The following is a 16,948-nucleotide window of genomic DNA, read 5'->3' on the forward strand; positions in this document are numbered from 1 at the left end:
CTTTAGGGAAAGAAGAAACGACATGACATTCATATTGGTGGTGATACTTAGAGGCCCAACAAGAGCTTCCAAGTATTAATTGTGTATGGAAACCAATACATTTGTATGAATTAGTACTATCCTGCATAAAAATGAAGATACTGGGGGTGACATCTCTGCAAAATTATTGTTCAAGACAGGCCCCTTTTGGAAACTTAACTTGATGAATTTACTTGTTTTAGATACAAAGTGGTTTTTATTAAAGCTGTTTATGTTGGAAGCTCTCCTGCAGTTCTCCCAGCATTTCTTTGTATAAGTAGCACTTTCTGGTGTCCTACCGACATACAGTGCAAAAACATTACACAGTACTTTAAATAGTTTATGATGCAGTTTATTTTTCTGTTTATTTCCAGAAGAGATATGTACCCTTGTAATTGCAGAAACTTTTCCTGAAGATTCAGGACTTTTCACATGCACAGCAACAAACGAACATGGTTCAGTAACAAGCAGTGCACAACTAACTGTCTGCTCAGGTATGGGATGAAGGGAAAGAGGAATTTTTAACAATACATTTTAGATAATTCATTTACCTGTGAAGTTATCAGCCTGCTTCCCTTGTAGAAAAGGGCTGCTGTAAGACAGGGGTTTCATTAACCTCGGAGCATTCATATAAGCCAAACTGAATGTTTCGTAGTCTCACATTTTTTTTCATATAAAATGTATTTTTAAGTGCCTGTAACAAGCCTGGCATATTTTTAAGCATTAGGGTTCTGAGACTAGATGGCAGCAGAGGCAAAATTAAAGCAGATTAGACTAGCTACCAAAGGGGGCATGTGCCTTTTGTAAAATAAGAAACTGTGACATGGTATGTTTAGTTTTATAGTATGTTTACATGCATATTGTTGTGGAATGCACTAACGCAACTGCCATTGCAAACGTGCCATGTATACATACATACTAAAGCTGTTGTTTTAAACGGTTTGTTCTTAAATGATGCTGAGACTCCAGGAAGAGGAAATGCTGTTTCAGCTGTTGTTTTCTGTACTTGCCAGTCTGTTAGCAGCTAGATTCCGGAAACAGATTTAGAGAGATCCATAAGGTTCCTTATTGGGCCTTTTGCATGGGGCAAAATCAGAAAATGAATAGCCAGTCAGGTATCTATGTCAGCGTAAATTATCAAAAGGAAGTATAGAAAAATATCTGCACAGAACCGGACCTCACCTTTGACAAACTGAAAATACAGTGTGTACATACTATGTACTTTGTCTAGGACTTGTCAGAGAGATGTTCTTTTTGATTTCTTTTAGCGAACTCAGAAAGCTCTAGTCATGAATCACTGACAAGAGAATCCAACAGTGATGATTTCCATCGTTTCCCACCTCTTCCTCCAGCTGAAATTAGCTCTCTTGAGCTTCCTCTTAAGAAACATACAGAGACCCACCAAGCAAACAACACTGAGCAGAGATCTGGTGTGACAGCCCTTCAACTGCAGCTCAATGCATCTGAGGAAAAAAAAAATGGCATCCATCCGATTCATGGAGTAAATGGAATGATTAACAGCAAGCCAAATGGTGATAAATCCACCCCACCTCCAGCTGTCTTGCTTTCACCCACAAAAGAGCCACCACCTGTGCTTGCCAAACCAAAGCTGTGAGTATTTCTTATTTGTTTTCTTGTTTCCTATAAACTCAATATTTGTGGAAAGCCAATTTTTGTCTGGAACAATTTAGTGTCAGACAAATAATGGACAATGACTGTGCCTGTCCCTTGAACAAGCTTCTTACTGCTGTGACTTATTTCCCAAAGAGCTGAATACAGGAGAGAACTGTGCTCTTTCTTATAGTGCTACATAAAAGGGAAGTACATAATACATACCTAATTCTATAGAAAGATTAAGATAAAGTCACAAAAAAGAAATAAGCGGTAGTGGCTGTTGATCTAAGGTTTTTATTCTTGGATCTCTGTACCTAAATGTCATAGTGGCCTGAGATTTTTACACACTGTTCCTGTTTCAACGCTGGTTAGCTATTGTTAAGCTGAATGTTCTTGGTTTTGTGTAGTCAGTGGAGGTGTGCAGTGTTTATACATATAACATGTAACTCATACAGCTGTCAGCCAGATTGCAGTAGCTCTTTTGAACTAAAAATCTGAAAATGAGAAACTCAAGAAGGGAAGAATGAAATAAGATAAAATTGTATGAATATTTTTACCCTATGTTAGTGATGATAACCTTACTTGTGCAAGAGTGATCTTATGCCAACTGGTAACTTACAGCTTGGTTTTAGCATTGTGCAGACTCCTCTTTTCCATTTCCCCCAAGAATTTTTGGAGTGACAAAGGAATTAAAATGCTATTATATTTGCATCAATAATCATAAGGGATTATTAATTACAAAAATGTGTTTAAGAAGAAGCATTAAATATGGTCTTCAAGCTTAGCAAGGTCATTTGCTTAATTACATGTTCTCACAGGATAACTTGCAAAATATAAAAATACTGTTCTTTTAGCAATCATGCAGATTTTAAACACACAAAAACACATGCTTCAGACAGCAAGCCAACAGGATTCACTTTCTGCACCTACCACTTTTTTTCTATTGCTTTTTGTCATTCTAAGCAGTGTCTGATAACTGTAGAAGAGGAGGGGTGGAAGAAGTAGAAAGAGTGATGGAATAACAGTATGTATGGTAGTGATTGCATTTATGGGGGGGAGGTTGCTGAGGCTGGCAAGTTGCAGATGATTCATAATGTGGAGTGAGCCAGGTGGTCCTGTACCCAGAACATCTGTTGCAATACCCATTTGTGAAGAAAGGAGATAGCAGCTCCAGCAGCACAGTAAAAAGCAAATTTCACCCCAGAGCTTTCTTTCCCAGAAGTGGAGTTGCCCTAGATAAAGGAAAGAAGGCTGTGTGGTAAATTTCCCGTTGTATAATGTTCACTGCTACTTGTGCAAAGTTTGTTGTGTTTTTAAATGTAGAGTCAACATATCAACAGAGGTGGACGTTGTATACAGTTATGTGAGAGGGATGCTATTATAAGAATCCTTTTGGTTGCTGATGTCCAAATAGATGACCTTGGAATCCCTAGTGCAATTGCACTTGAGTCCTATATTTTGCCATTAACAACACTTCATGCACAAGAGACCGATCTTGATTGCAGTCAATATAAGTTTTGCTTGGCCAAAGACAGCGTAAGTCTATGCTGCTGCCAGAAATGGAAATCTTGCCTTCCTCTCAGCCAAGTACTTTGCTCCCGAGTATAGTGATAGCATAAGAAAGGGAAAGGGTGCTAACAGGAGGAAGAAAAGGAACATCTGGCTGCAGGGACTTGAAATCAGCTTTTGGCATTTGGGAAACTTCATCCCAAATCAAAGCTGATGAAATAATTGCATTAAAGTTAGCTGAGTAGTAAGTAGCTCTCTCGACTATGAGAATGATCCCTCTTGAAGAGAACTCCTCTATGGAGTTATATCTGTCTAAAGAGTATTACTATTTGATGACAGAAGCAGCCTATATTAGCAATGACATAATAGCAAACATGTTTATTATAATCTTTTTTAAAAAAAATTATGTAAGCATTTAAAGTAATGTTGGCTATGTAGAAAGCTTGAAACTTGTGAATATCATTGGTGAGTTTTGTTTTTGATGAAGACTGACTCTTGATTGTACATCTCCTAAACAACCTTGTTTTTTAAGGCTTATCTTAACTCATCAATTACTTAACAGGTTTATCTGTGAACTCTCTGAAAGTAGTTTATTCAGCCAGCATTGAAAGTAATTGAAAAGAGTTTGGGAATGATGGGCTGGTTTGGTGTGGGGTTTTTTTAATTATTATTATTACTGTAGTTTATCAAGTAGAGACTGAATACCATCTTGAAGTATGAAATACATTTGCACCTTGGCAATACACCTGTAACCAACACCTATAAGTAATGATTTACCACAATTCAGTCCAATGCAAGAGCTGGCACATTACAGAGAGTTATTGTAGTTGTTTTGAGGCTTGAAAGGTGTTTTTAAAGTCCTACAAAATGCTCAGTTTGTGGTTGCAGACACTTAAGTAATTCTTAAGGCATATTAGTTGTTGCCTCACTCTGGTGCTGAGATTATTTAAGACAGAGTTTAATGTGTTAATATACAGAATTTTCTGGGAAAAGTATATACAGGATTAACTGGGAAAGCAGTCAATACCAGATATTTTGCTAACACGGAATTTAGAAGACAATAACACTAAATATGGTTAAAAGACACACTGTTTTATCATGCCCTGTTTGCAACATGAGTTTGTGTAGACAAGAGAGGAAGGACTGTTAAGCTGAGACCAAAAACCCCCAGATTTCTGCAATTTTGATCTCTGCTGCTGTGACCTATTTGGTGAGGTTGAGCTATTAGTGTGCATTGAACTTTTCGAGGCAATATCGGTTTAATGCATAGATAAGCTTTCAGAAGTATCCCCATAAATGTATGGTATCCTCAGATAGGTTGCATCTCTCAAGTTAGGCAAATAAGTGTTAATATTATTTTCAGTATGTAGCCTCTGTGTGAAAGTGCTGCCTTAAACCCCTCATAACCCTCAGTCTGCAAAAAAGCCAGGACACTGTTCTGTAGAACTGTGTATAACATGTCCATGGTTTCAAATGAAGAACTTCCATTCAAGAAATTATTACTTCCTTAATAATAGTATTTGATGCATACAAGTAGTAAGTCACTGTTTAGACTATACTAGGAAGAGCTGGATAGAAAAAGAACATGTGAGAATAGCCAACAATCTAATGATCAATGCCTTTGAATGTACAAAAGTCAGATGTAAGTCCTTAACCTGTCTAAGAGAGCCTAGGCCACTAAAGCCCAGAGAACAGATGCTTGTGCTAGGAGCTTTGAAGGCTTCACATTTGTTCTTATGCAGAACAACAACATTCTAGAAATGGTGAGAAGAAATGTAATGCAGGAAAACTGGTTTCCATCCGTTCTACTGAGGTATATATGCATGTGATTTGCTTTAGCAGCCTAAATTAGGAAAGACTGACCGCAGAAATGCTCAACTTGAATGTGAAACACCGATTTACACAATTTTTTGTTTGAAGTTACTGCATCTACTGATAAAAACCTGAATACAAAACCATTCTTGCATAGCTTGAATGATGTACCAAGCTGAGCTCTGCTGTCATTATTTGTATGAAACCAAAAGAAACACAGCTTTTTTCAACTATGGGAAAGATATTCCCACCTCTTATGTGTTATTCAGAAATGAACTATGTCCTAGTGGGTTTTCCATATTTCTCCAACAGCTATGTTAAAAACCAAAAGCAGTTATTATTAATTTTGAATTACAACTGTCAATCAGAATTATGTACGATATATATTCAAGATTTATTTGCTACAGCAAAAATGTGGGAAGTGAAATTTTGTCATTACAGAAATGCAAAGATAAAAAGAAAACATGGCTATTACAAAAAATTGTGAAGTTATACTAATAATAATTTAAATCACAAAGCAATAATTTCAAATTCCATGGAATCTGAAAAGTCACATTACAAATACACACTCTTACAGAGAATAAGACACTGGTTAGCATCCCCCATAACACTTTCTGATAGAAAAAAGGCATGAAGTAATGTATAATTGAGGTTCCCATATTCCATAAGGATGAACAAAATTCAAAGTTGTAAACATTCATAGCATTTTAGTTGGAAATCAAAAAGAAAGTCTTCATCTGTGTAAGGAAACTGACACACTTGTTTTGTCTAGGAATTAGTGATCACAGTAAACATGTAACTTCACATTCATAAGCAAAGGTCCATCCAGCTCCATCTCTTTAGTTTCATCTGCTGTGCTCTTTCAAGGTTGGCAAGGATATTTGGATCCTTATCTTGCTAATAAAGTCTACCCAAAATAAAACTGATCTACATGTATTTTCTACTCTAGTAGAAATAATTAATGCTAACAAAATTTGCTAAAATGTAAAGCAGAATAACTGCACACAAAGTTAATCACTCAATTATAGTACAAGTCCTGAGCATTTTCTATATGTTCAATGTTAATTTATAAATGGTTCATTTGTGGTGCTTTTACTTCTCTCTTATTTCATACCAGTCTTTTTTAATGGCGTTAGAGAGAAACTAAGGAAAACTTTTGTTAAGAATTTCCATTTCAGTGGCCACTAATCAAAAGGTACTTTTTATACTAGGACTAGAGTTTATGATTTACTAATAACAAATAATATATAAAAATAGAGGAGGCTTTATGAAAGAATATACTAAGAAATAGGGATTTGTTGGCATTTTCTTGTGCAAAAGTTGCAAATCCTAAGAAGGAACAAGAAGTACTATAATGTCTCATGGCACACCTGTAGACTGATTGCAATAGATTAGTTTAAACCAAGACATTGGTTGACTTCCTTAGTGATCCTAGGTCACTGTGAAAAAATCTGAACTTAAAAAGATATAAAATTAATCCAGTCCCACCTCAAAATTCTGTAACTGCTGTTCAGATGGATCTGATGCTGCATATTAGTGATCTGTTTGTTCATATTGTCCTAAACACAGTTTCATGAGACAGTTCTAATCCCAGTGACTTTCATGATTCCTCATTTAGACACTTAAAGTCACATGAAAATGTGTCAACAATTTCTGTCATGTTCCTCAAAATCGGGACAAATAACTTGAATTACGTGCTAGTCAATCTTCTGTTAAAGGCAGCCTGCTCAGCAATACAATGTCACTTTTTTCCAGTTCCTAAAGTGTCTTTAATGAAAACCTTAGAACAGATAGTAACTTGAAAGTGTAAATAAAAATAATTAATTGGGGGTTTGTGCATGTGCTGCTTTCAGTGACTTTAATTGCATATTTCAGACCAAGGAATAGCATAATCTAAAAACAGTGGCAGTTATTGCTGAGAAATTTCCTTTTTACAAATGCCTTTGTCAACGTAGTGTTAAAGGGTAGTCCTACATGAACTTTAAGCCTTTTAAAATCTGCAGAAATAGAAGTCTAAATCTCTTTGTAACAATAGATACCAACACCAAGAAAGGTTAAAGGTAGGTGATAAATGTATTCTTTATTTTTTTCTTTCTTTTGGCACTTATGTTTTCTGACCTTTAGTAGATGGAGACAACTAACTGTACATCCTGCTTACATAAAAGCTAATCAGCATTGTAACAGGAAAAGTCAAACGTCCTTGAATCAGTTCTGAAATATGTGTAGTGTGTGTGCTGACAGTGTAATCTGCACACAGGATTTCTGTCTCTTCAGGTTTTTATTTTAACACTGAAATTAATCCAGGTTATAGGATAAGCAGGAAAATTGAGGAAAATCAATAGGATCATGGGTAGGGACACCTTCCACTAGACCAGGTTGCTCCCAGCCCCGTCCAGCCTGGCCTTGAACATTGCCAGGGATGGGGCATCCACAACTACTCTGGGCAACCTGTGCCAGTGTCTCACCACCCTCATACTGAAGAGTTTCTTCCTAATAGCTAATGTAAATCTACTCTCAGTTTAAAGCTGTTCCTCCTTGTCCTATTGCTACAAGCCCTGCTAAAAAGCCCCTCTCCAGCTTTCTTGTAGGGCCCCCATTAGGTACTGGGAGGCTGCTGTAAGGTCTCCCCGGAGCCTTCTCTTCTCCAGGCTGAACACCCCCAACTCTCTCAGCCCGTCTTCACAGGAGAGGTGCTCCAGCCTCTGATCAGCTTCCCGGCCTGGACTTGCTCCAACAGGTCCATGCCCTTCTTCTGTTTGGGACCCCAGAGCTGAACACAGTATTCCAGATGGGGTCCCATGAGAGCAGAGTAGAGAGAATCACTTCCCTTATCCTGCTGGTCACATTTCTTTTGATGCAGCCAGGATATGGTTGACTTTCTGGGCTGCGAGTACACAGGTTTAGCCGCTTGTTTGAGTCTGTGCATTTTAAACTTTCAGTTAAACACATGCTGTAAGCTTGTAAAAATCTTTAGTGCCTCCAAGAGTGCTCTTCCTGTCTTTTTTGCTTGACTGCTGCTTTGTACCTCTGTTGCCTCTTTCACACCTTTGTTACCAACTGTTACTCCCAGTTCCTTTCAAGGTACCATGAGTAGGCTTTTTTCTAAGAGGCAGGTAGAAACTAGAAACTTGGCCTAAGTGCTGAGAAGCTTCTTCGTTTTCAGTAGGTGCTGGAAGTATATGGAATCATGTGGATGTATAAATAATCAAACGGCATTTCAGACTAAAGATAGCAAAGGTTGTGGAGGTGTGGGCCAGATCATGCATTTGGCGTGGTTTGGTTTTTTTCTGTTACAAGGTTTAGTAGCTCAGTATGCCAGCAGTTTTGTGATGCACCTTTGAACCAGAAAATACAGGAGGAAGTGTTGTACTGTTTCTCTGCAAACAGCTTATAGTAGTCTTATAATTGTGAATTAAAAACATTAGGATGAAACATTTTGACTTTTGAAATGTTTCTGTTGGGTTTTGTTTCCTTCCTTCTTGCTGAAATGACTGCATGGATTTAATACTTGGAAACGATCAAACAAAGCAAATCCAAGTGTTCTGTTTTTCTAATATGGAGCATTTTCTGAGAGGTTCTCAGGGTGGCTTTTGTATAGGGAGTTCCTATAGAAACATTCAAGGATTCTCTTGGTATCACAGGATAGCATTCTCAAACTGATTAAATGCCCCCTTGCACGCTAATCCTTGCAGACTAATCATCATATGTACTTACTCCATATTTATATGGCTTTGAAAATGGCCTGCAACCACATTTGCTTTGATATTGTCCCATCCTTGACCATATAATTATCCACTCTACATGTAATTTTGAAAATGTAAAAATACCATCTTTTTCTAGGTAGAAGGAGGGAGGTGAGAAAAGATTCAGATTTTGTTTTGCACTACCTTTGTTTTGCTCTGCCTCAGTGCAGACAAATCCATTTTCCAGGACTTCTCGCTTTAGCTGTAGCAAGTAGATGCTGAAGCTTCAAAACAGAGACAGATGGTATTCCTCATTTTGTGTTTGGTTTGCAGGAAAGAGGAACACTAAGTTCTGAAGTACTGATAATAGTATGTCTGTCATATTTGCCTTCTGAGCAACTTCCTGGGGATGCACTGTGTTGTGGTTTAACCCCAGCCAGCAAACAAGCACCATGCAGCCACTTGCTCACTCCCCCCGACCCAGAGGGATGGGGAGGAGAATCAGAAAGGAATGTAAAACTCAGGGGTTGAGATAAGAACAATTTAGTAGGTAAAGCCTCTCTGATTTCTGCCAGAGAACCATCCTGACTAAAGTAAGGTAAAGTTAGCCTTTATTTAAGAAAAAAAAAAGTGCTATGTGACTTAAAGAAAGACTTTGTTGCTCACTGAATAATGCTTCTAACAGTAGACATGGATTTAGGCCATTAAATAACCGATGCCTTTGTTTCCAAAATGAGATAAAGCAAATTCAGGACAAACTTCGGAGTCACTGGAACAAATGGTAATTTCAAAAACCATCGTTTAACTCTTCTGAAAAAATACTGAAAGTGTGAGTCAGCAATTAATGACATTCTATAGCTGACACCCACCCCTGGACAAATTTACTAGTACAATATGAGATCAATACATGTGTTTCTTTTTATTCATTTACTACTACCATACCATTAATACTAGTATAGGTAATGGCATAAATAGTAAAACTTAGAAAATATTACCTCTTTGTAGTAAATATTGGTATAGTATGTTAACGTCTTTTCTCTATGGCAAACAAAATTCAAAACAGAAGTACATCCTTGAAAGATAAAATCTGATCCTTCCAAAAAGGATGCACATACTAAGAACCCTTGCTGAAGCCACATCTAAATCCCAGCTTATACTCAAACAGTGAAAGAGCAAGCTCTTTACTGCCAAGCCCTGATCAGGCAATATTTGGATTGAAACGTAACATCAGTGCTCTGGATAACAATATTCTGCAAAGCTTTACAGATAGAAGTTAAAATGTGGTAACAGATGAGTACTGGTATGATCTTAGTGTCTTGTGAACCAACGACTGGGGATTTGGATAACGTATATGTAACTTCTTAAAGGAAATATTAAAGACAGGAAATGGCTGTTTGTATTCAACTTGTTGCATAGCACTTGTGTATTTCGTTTTTACGCACCCATGGAATGTTTCAGAAAAACATCGGGGAAACTACATCAACTTTTGGCCAAGGGAAAATGCAGTACAGCATTATTTAAGGACAGAATAACGTTTATAAGAGTCCAGATTTCAGACAGTAACTTCATCAGCTTTGTATGTTGGCTATTGATTGTTGACCGTGCTGAAAATATGTAGGAAATTCTTTGAATTCTCTGTGTCCATTTGCTCTTGCTTGTATTGGAATCCATATGCTTTTAAACATTGTAACTGGTTCTAATTATTGTTTTATACGAGTTAGTATTCTCCATAAATCAGAATCTATTTTTAGATATGGTCAAAAGGACTTGTCATAAGCTGTCAGAAAACAGTTGGGTTACAGCCCAAGTGTTTTACTTCTTTAATTTGTGATCAGAAGGAACGTTACTCACTTCACCTTCAGAAAAAAATGAATGAGAGAGAAATATTATCTCTAAAACGAGAAAGAAGTATCATAAACATAAAATATTGAGTATTCTATCTCTGGTACCAATGCAAAATCAATTCTGAGAAGACAAAGTTATTTTTATAAGTTTTGTTTTAGTTATCAATGTCAAACTTTATAAATAGCTAAACCATAAACTTTCAGACCCCTATTTTCATTTACAATGACTTGACTCTGATTTTCTTTGGCTTTACTAGAATATCCGTTTAACACCCTATGTGTATGTAGCTTCTTGGAAACTGATTTTAAAACCCAGTAATATTGTAGCTTATTTTAGCCAGAAATTCAAATGGATTTTGTTCTTGTTTGATACCACTAAATCCTTTTCTTTTTTGGGTTGGAAAGGGATAGACTTTTATAAGACCCCTTGAAATAAGCTATATATGTTACCATGAAAGAAAGGAGAAGGGTTTTTTCAGATACTAATCATTTAGTCTCTTCTGAATACTTGCAGACCATGGTAATTATCTTTCTGTGTGTAAGAAAGATACTTTAGTCTTGTGCTGATTCGAGTAGAACCCAGCTACATTCCTTACCAGTCCTCAGAACAATGATAATATGCACATCTTCTAGAATGTGGAAATAATGGTGTTATCAGATTCTTTCTTTTATGAACAAAAGTTATCTAAAATTAAATATAAGTTGGTTAGGTCTGTGGTTGTGATAGTGGATAAGAGTGTATGCATGTGTGTGTGGATTCCTGTTAGTCCTTTTAAAAGATTCCTTCATTTAAAATATTTTTAACCTAAAACTTTTCACTTACAGTATATTTAAAATATTATAATAATGTCGATATAATATATAATATATTATTATTATACATAATAAATAGCAATATAAAATATTAATATTTGTGATACACACTCCAGGAGGCCTCTTCTGCTTTGGCCTACTTTGAACGTGCCAGTATTGAAAGATGTGAGAAGATTACTTTAGGCTGTGGTCTCAAAGATGCACTTTCAACAACAGACCTAGGTTTACTAGTACCTAGAAACCTCTTCAATCTTACCAGTTTAGAAATTATGTATGACAGTCATTGCATTACACATGTGATATGCTGAATGTGAGTTCATTTTTGATTTTGTGGTATTTACCTGGAAAGACTTTTGCTGTCATTTTTGTTTGTTAAAGGTTTTCTTGGTTGGTTGTTTTGCTCTTGTTTTTCCCGTTTGACAGCTGTGTTTGAATATAGATCCCTGAAGCTGGTTCCAGGTTTATTGATGGAATAGATGCAGCATACTGCTACTTCAAGAGTATTAGGATGTTGTATGCCTCTAATCCTTCACAGATTATCTATTAGTTAATAGTAATCACACTATTAACACGTGGCTTTTCTCTCTTGGCTTTGTTTGCCAAGAACTGTGTTTTCAACAACCTCCTCAACATCAGTCTTCCAGGAACAAATCTGAAGAACCCACTATCTCTCCACTGGGGTAGACACGGTGTCAATTTGGCTATACAACTGATGGATCAAGAGACCAACTAAGCTAAGGCCCAGCCAGAATTGTTCCATTAAACTATCAAAAATGGCTATATTTTTTTTTCTCTTTTGCTCCAGTACAGGAAAACGCTGGTTCCAGATTGAGACTATTAATTGCTAGATTAACTGCATGAGTTAGTTCCATCCTGTATGTAGGACAGGACTCGAGCATCACTCGAAAGTTGATGCTTCTTTTGATACTTCATATGAGGTTTTCACAGCTCACTTAATCTGATCAATTAAGCTTTGCCATCTGTTTATCTTCAGTATGTGTCGACTGTGAGTCTCACTGATGAGGCTGGTTTCACACAGTCACTTAGAGGTCAATCTTCACAGTCTTCACACAATCTGTTAGAAGTCAGTTTGTAGTCATCTAAGCTAAGGTTGCTAAACTGGAGTAAACTTTTTTTTTTTTTAATAAACATTATTTATGACAAAATAAAGCTGCCAAAGCAGCACAGAAAATGTAAAACTGTGATAGTGCATTTGCAATTTCTGCAGTGAGCCTACATTATCTGGAGTTTTTTGGCAGTGCATAGTTGCAAGGGCACTTTTGTGTGAGTATATTATTAAACAAACCCCCAAAAATATAGCTTTAGATGCAAACTACATTTGATACACTCTTGTTTTACCAAACTGCCAAAAGATGTTTCAGGTAAAGTAAAGCTGTCCCTTTAAAACTGGTTTATTCGGCTCAGTCAGTTTGAGACAGCCTGCCAAAGCAGGGCAGGTTACTCCAAATCACTGTAAACATGCTCTGGGAAAGAGAGAAGACAGTAGCTGTTTCTTGACCAATTAATTACACACTTTAAGTTACTATTTTTAGTGGGTAGTTGTAATAACCCAATGACCCACAAATACTCCATGGAAAGCTTAGAAAAGTATTTTGTTTCAAGAATGTTTTTACTGTACACACACAGCTTTGTTCTGTCATAGAATTTTTGATGCTAAGATTGATTTCAGAGCAAGAAATCCTGATCACAGCAACTGAAGGAGGTGCTTTTAAAGTAGCTGTAGCAAACCTACTTTTCTTGGATGGTTGGAAGTCTGAAAAGTTTCCAGCCTTCTGTAGCTTATATTACCTTTTTTTCATGCTTTTTATGGATTCTCAGTAGTAGATAATATTTGTGATACACGTTCCAGGAGGCCTCTTCTGCTTTGGCCTACTTTCAACATGCTAGTACTGAAAGATGTGAGAGGATTAGTTCAGGCTGTGGTCTCACGGATGCACTTTCCACGAGCATAAGTCAAAGCTGCTGTCACCCTGTTCTGGCCTCCCCTCAGCCAGCCTAGCCCCACGGTGCATGCCAGATGAAAGTAGTACATGTAGCAGATGCCTGCATAAATGTTTGTGTGGCACTGCGGTGGGGGCTGGGAGCAGTAGGCTCTTAACGGCAGTAATACCAACTTAAAACATCTGTATGTGAAGCTGTGGCTTCAGAACTCCTGCTGTTCCAGTGACAGTGGCCTCCTGCTCAGTAACTCTACTGGGAGAAATGTTTTTGTTGCTTTTGTTGTGGTTGGTTTTTTTTGGTTGGTTTGGTGTTTTTTTTTCATGACAGTGGAGTATAAACGGGTTTTACTTTAACATAAATACTTTTGGCCCAGGATCTTTATCCATGAGTTCATTTGCTCCTACTGTTGCTGGTTTTTATTTCTCATTGTGGATTTACAGTCCCTTGAGGTCTGGTAACTGAAGAGACAAAGCTGCTATAAGGAGTAGCCTAGAAAATCAGACTCCAAAGAAACACCTGCAATTGATTTATACTGTTACTGAGTTTCACCCTATGCTTCAGAAAAATATGAGGGCATGTTCACTCATTTGGAAGGAAAAAGAGTTGCTGAAACTTCCATAGGGACTGAGCAGTATAATAGCATTGTTCCTTTCCACTTCTTTTGTTGTCCTATGTTGTTCCCTTTCCTGCCTATCCCCTGTTCTGCCCCCCTCCCCTCAGGTCTTGTCTCTTCAAACGTAGCAGTCTCTCCCCAAATCCCTTCAATTTTTCCACTGTTTACTCAAAGCCAGACAAACCCCTCACTGTGAAAATCAGCAAATACAGGTCTCCTTCAGGGTGAGTTTATCTTTCCTTCTGCTGTACAGTGGTAGAACTATTGGGAATCTTGCATTGTGTACTTCTACTAGTAATTATTGATTTTGAAATTTCTCTAATGCAACTGTGAATTTTGCTTCATAGGTCACCTAGTAACTGATTTGGAACAGAAGAATAAAAAATAAATTGTGGGGCTCTGAGATAACATAAATAAATAATTATAATTTAACAGAAATACTATTTCTGTCACTTGAGAGTCTAATTGCACAAACAGTTGTATTTGCAGAGAGATGGGAAAGTGTAGCAATGGCACCTACAGTGATGAAGAAGTGACTGAATAGGAGGAGAAAAGACAAATTCCTAAAATTACTGGTGAAAACTGTTTCTGTTCTACTTTAAGTTTCCATTCTCTGCCCCAGCTGCATGTTCAACTCCATTATTTGTGCCAAGACCAACTGAGTGTGTCCAAGACACAGAAACCTCTTAGCAATGTAGTGAAAACGTTACCATCTATGAACACAATACATGATAATAATTCAATACAATTATGACAATTTTGGAGCCATAGAGACACTTCCCAGAATTTATGAACTGCTTTCAGTTAAGGCAAATTACTTTTATATAAGGCATCAGATCATAAGGCAAAAATTTTACCTAACTGTACAAACTGAGGTAAAATAGTTGAAGTAGTCAAAAACGATGGCAAATGTTACTTCCCCCACAAGGTGTTAATTTGTACTTTATACTTACCATTTACTCCTGGCTTTACAGTTCTTTTTCTACCACTTATATTTTCAGTTGAGTGTTTTTCTCAGAATTAGAGAAAATTGAAGTAAACTAGATCAGATAAAATAAGAATATCATCCCAGTTCTTGATCAAAAACGTGGTGCATGTGCAAAAATGTTTGGATTATTTTTTTGTTAGCTGTCAAAATTCCATCACCAAAGGATTTTTTGGTTTTAATGTCAGACACTAGTATGCAATATCCTGAGCTCTTGAGGCCAGTGTCACAAGCAGGTCTGTTTCCGTTTTTTCTGACCATGGCTCTGTTTTCTGAAACAAAGTACTAAATTTTAAAAAAATTTACATGTAAAATTGCATGTAGTGTTTATATTAGCACTTAGTCTAAACATCCATAAAAATGGTTGTAGGGTATCTGTGTTTGGTTATTTGTGAGTGGCTGCAGCGTGGACCCACATGCACTAATAGGAACTGTATACTGCAGCTGTTTTTTCTCATTGTAAAGATATGACCCTAAAACTGTTTGTTTACACAAAGCAAAAATGTTCTACTCTAAATACGGTTCCGCAATGGCTTTCTTTTACTCAAGCGGCACGCAAAAAAGGATTTTCCTGGGAGATTGAAAACACTGGATGCTCCAGAAAGAATAATCGAGCATTTCAGAATGAATTATGCTACCTTGCTGAACCAGACTCTTCTCCCTGTGGGCATGTAACTGTTTGCATATATTTATCAGTCTGCTTGGAAACAGAATGAGGAACACTCATGCATTGCCTTATACAGAAGAATCTGGATGGACCTTTCTTTTTTTTAGGGTATTAGGGAAAAAAGCATCCTAAGAAAGAGTGTAGCCACGTACTGTAAACTAGAAAAAGGGTCTAAATCAGGGGTCCTCAAACTTTTTAAACAGGGGGCCGGCGCGTGGATGAAGTGGCAGGAGGTCATCTGTGGCTGCTTGGTTTCCCCCCCCCAACCCCCAGCGGGGCGGGGCGGGGGGGTTCTGTAAATACCGGGGGCCGGATTGAGGACCCTTGGGGGCCGTATCTGGCCCACGGGCTGTAGTTTGAGGACCCCTGGTCTAAAGGCTCTTCCTCCCACTGATTTTCACACAGCATGAGTCGTTACTTCGTCTTTTCCTTAGATGATTCCAAGGTCCGGTTTAAAGTGAAGCACCCTATGATTCCCTGTGTCCTAGTTTAACCTCCCTAAGGGAGGAAATTCAGGAAGCCTGTATTTTTTTGTAATTTCTTGATTGTCAGGCTATTTTACTTCTTTGACCACCCATGAAGCACTTTGAATCTGATTACTAGGACTTTAACAAGTTCAGATGCTTCCAGAATTGAAACAGATCTCAAAATAATGGGTCACTTAATATATTTAATATTTTAGTAGACAAGTTCTTACAAAAGGAAACCCCAAAACCTTACTGGTTTATAAAGTTATGACCTCATGGCCTCAAAATCAGGTTAGGCCTGATCTTAACAGTGTTACTAAGCAGAGTACTGGTCTAGCTAGCAAGCACCACACAAAGCAACTACAGCTATTGACAAAGTACTGGAATTCTTTTCCTTTGTGACAAGCTCTTTGTCCAGCAAAAACTGTTCCAGCATTTGACATAAAGCAAATGCTTACCAGTCACTGTGAAAGAGGTTGCTTGCAAAGAAGTATGCATTGTTCACATTGCTTAATGTACACAAAGAAAGCTATATTAGGAGGCCAGTCACACATCTCCTATGTGGTTAGTAAGGAGGGGAGCTTTTATAGGGGTTGTTTCAGATTATTGTTCTTCAGAACTCAGCAGCACTGTCATGTCCAGGTGCCCCATCAAACCATGTTATGATTTTATCTCATAAGAAGACTCAGGATGCACCATCCCTTCTCCTCAAACTTTATTTCCACATCAAGGAAGCCCGATTTTCTTGTTTGCCTTTTTCTTTTGATGTCCTTGCAAATTAATGCTATTGGTCATTTGCTAATTTTTAAGCTAGGTTGCTTATAGCTCCCACTTTTAGAACTCTGAACTGATAGCCAAAATACCAATACAGTTAACTTTAGCATAACCTGTATCTCTCCTTCAAATAATAATCATGTCAAAAGCCAAAAATATTGCTGAAAATAATGAATTTGTTATCCAC

General features: G+C 37.4%; 1 protein-coding gene across 4 annotated transcripts in view; it reads left to right on the top strand.

The window, feature by feature from the left end:
• The window catches only part of LOC102046790 (palladin), a 193,559-nt gene that overhangs the window by 83,696 nt on the left and 92,915 nt on the right, over positions 1-16,948 (top strand). For 3 of the 4 annotated variants that reach the window (XM_027815184.2, XM_055706444.1, XM_027815185.2), the window contains 2 exons: positions 393-512; positions 1,287-1,629. In XM_027815184.2, coding sequence (XP_027670985.1) covers positions 393-512; positions 1,287-1,629 — 463 coding nt within the window. The remainder of the gene's footprint in view (positions 1-392; positions 513-1,286; positions 1,630-16,948) is intronic. The other variant, XM_027815186.2, reaches the window with a different exon arrangement.

This window comes from Falco cherrug, chromosome 1, assembly GCF_023634085.1.
Source record: "Falco cherrug isolate bFalChe1 chromosome 1, bFalChe1.pri, whole genome shotgun sequence".
Taxonomy (NCBI): domain Eukaryota; kingdom Metazoa; phylum Chordata; class Aves; order Falconiformes; family Falconidae; genus Falco; species Falco cherrug.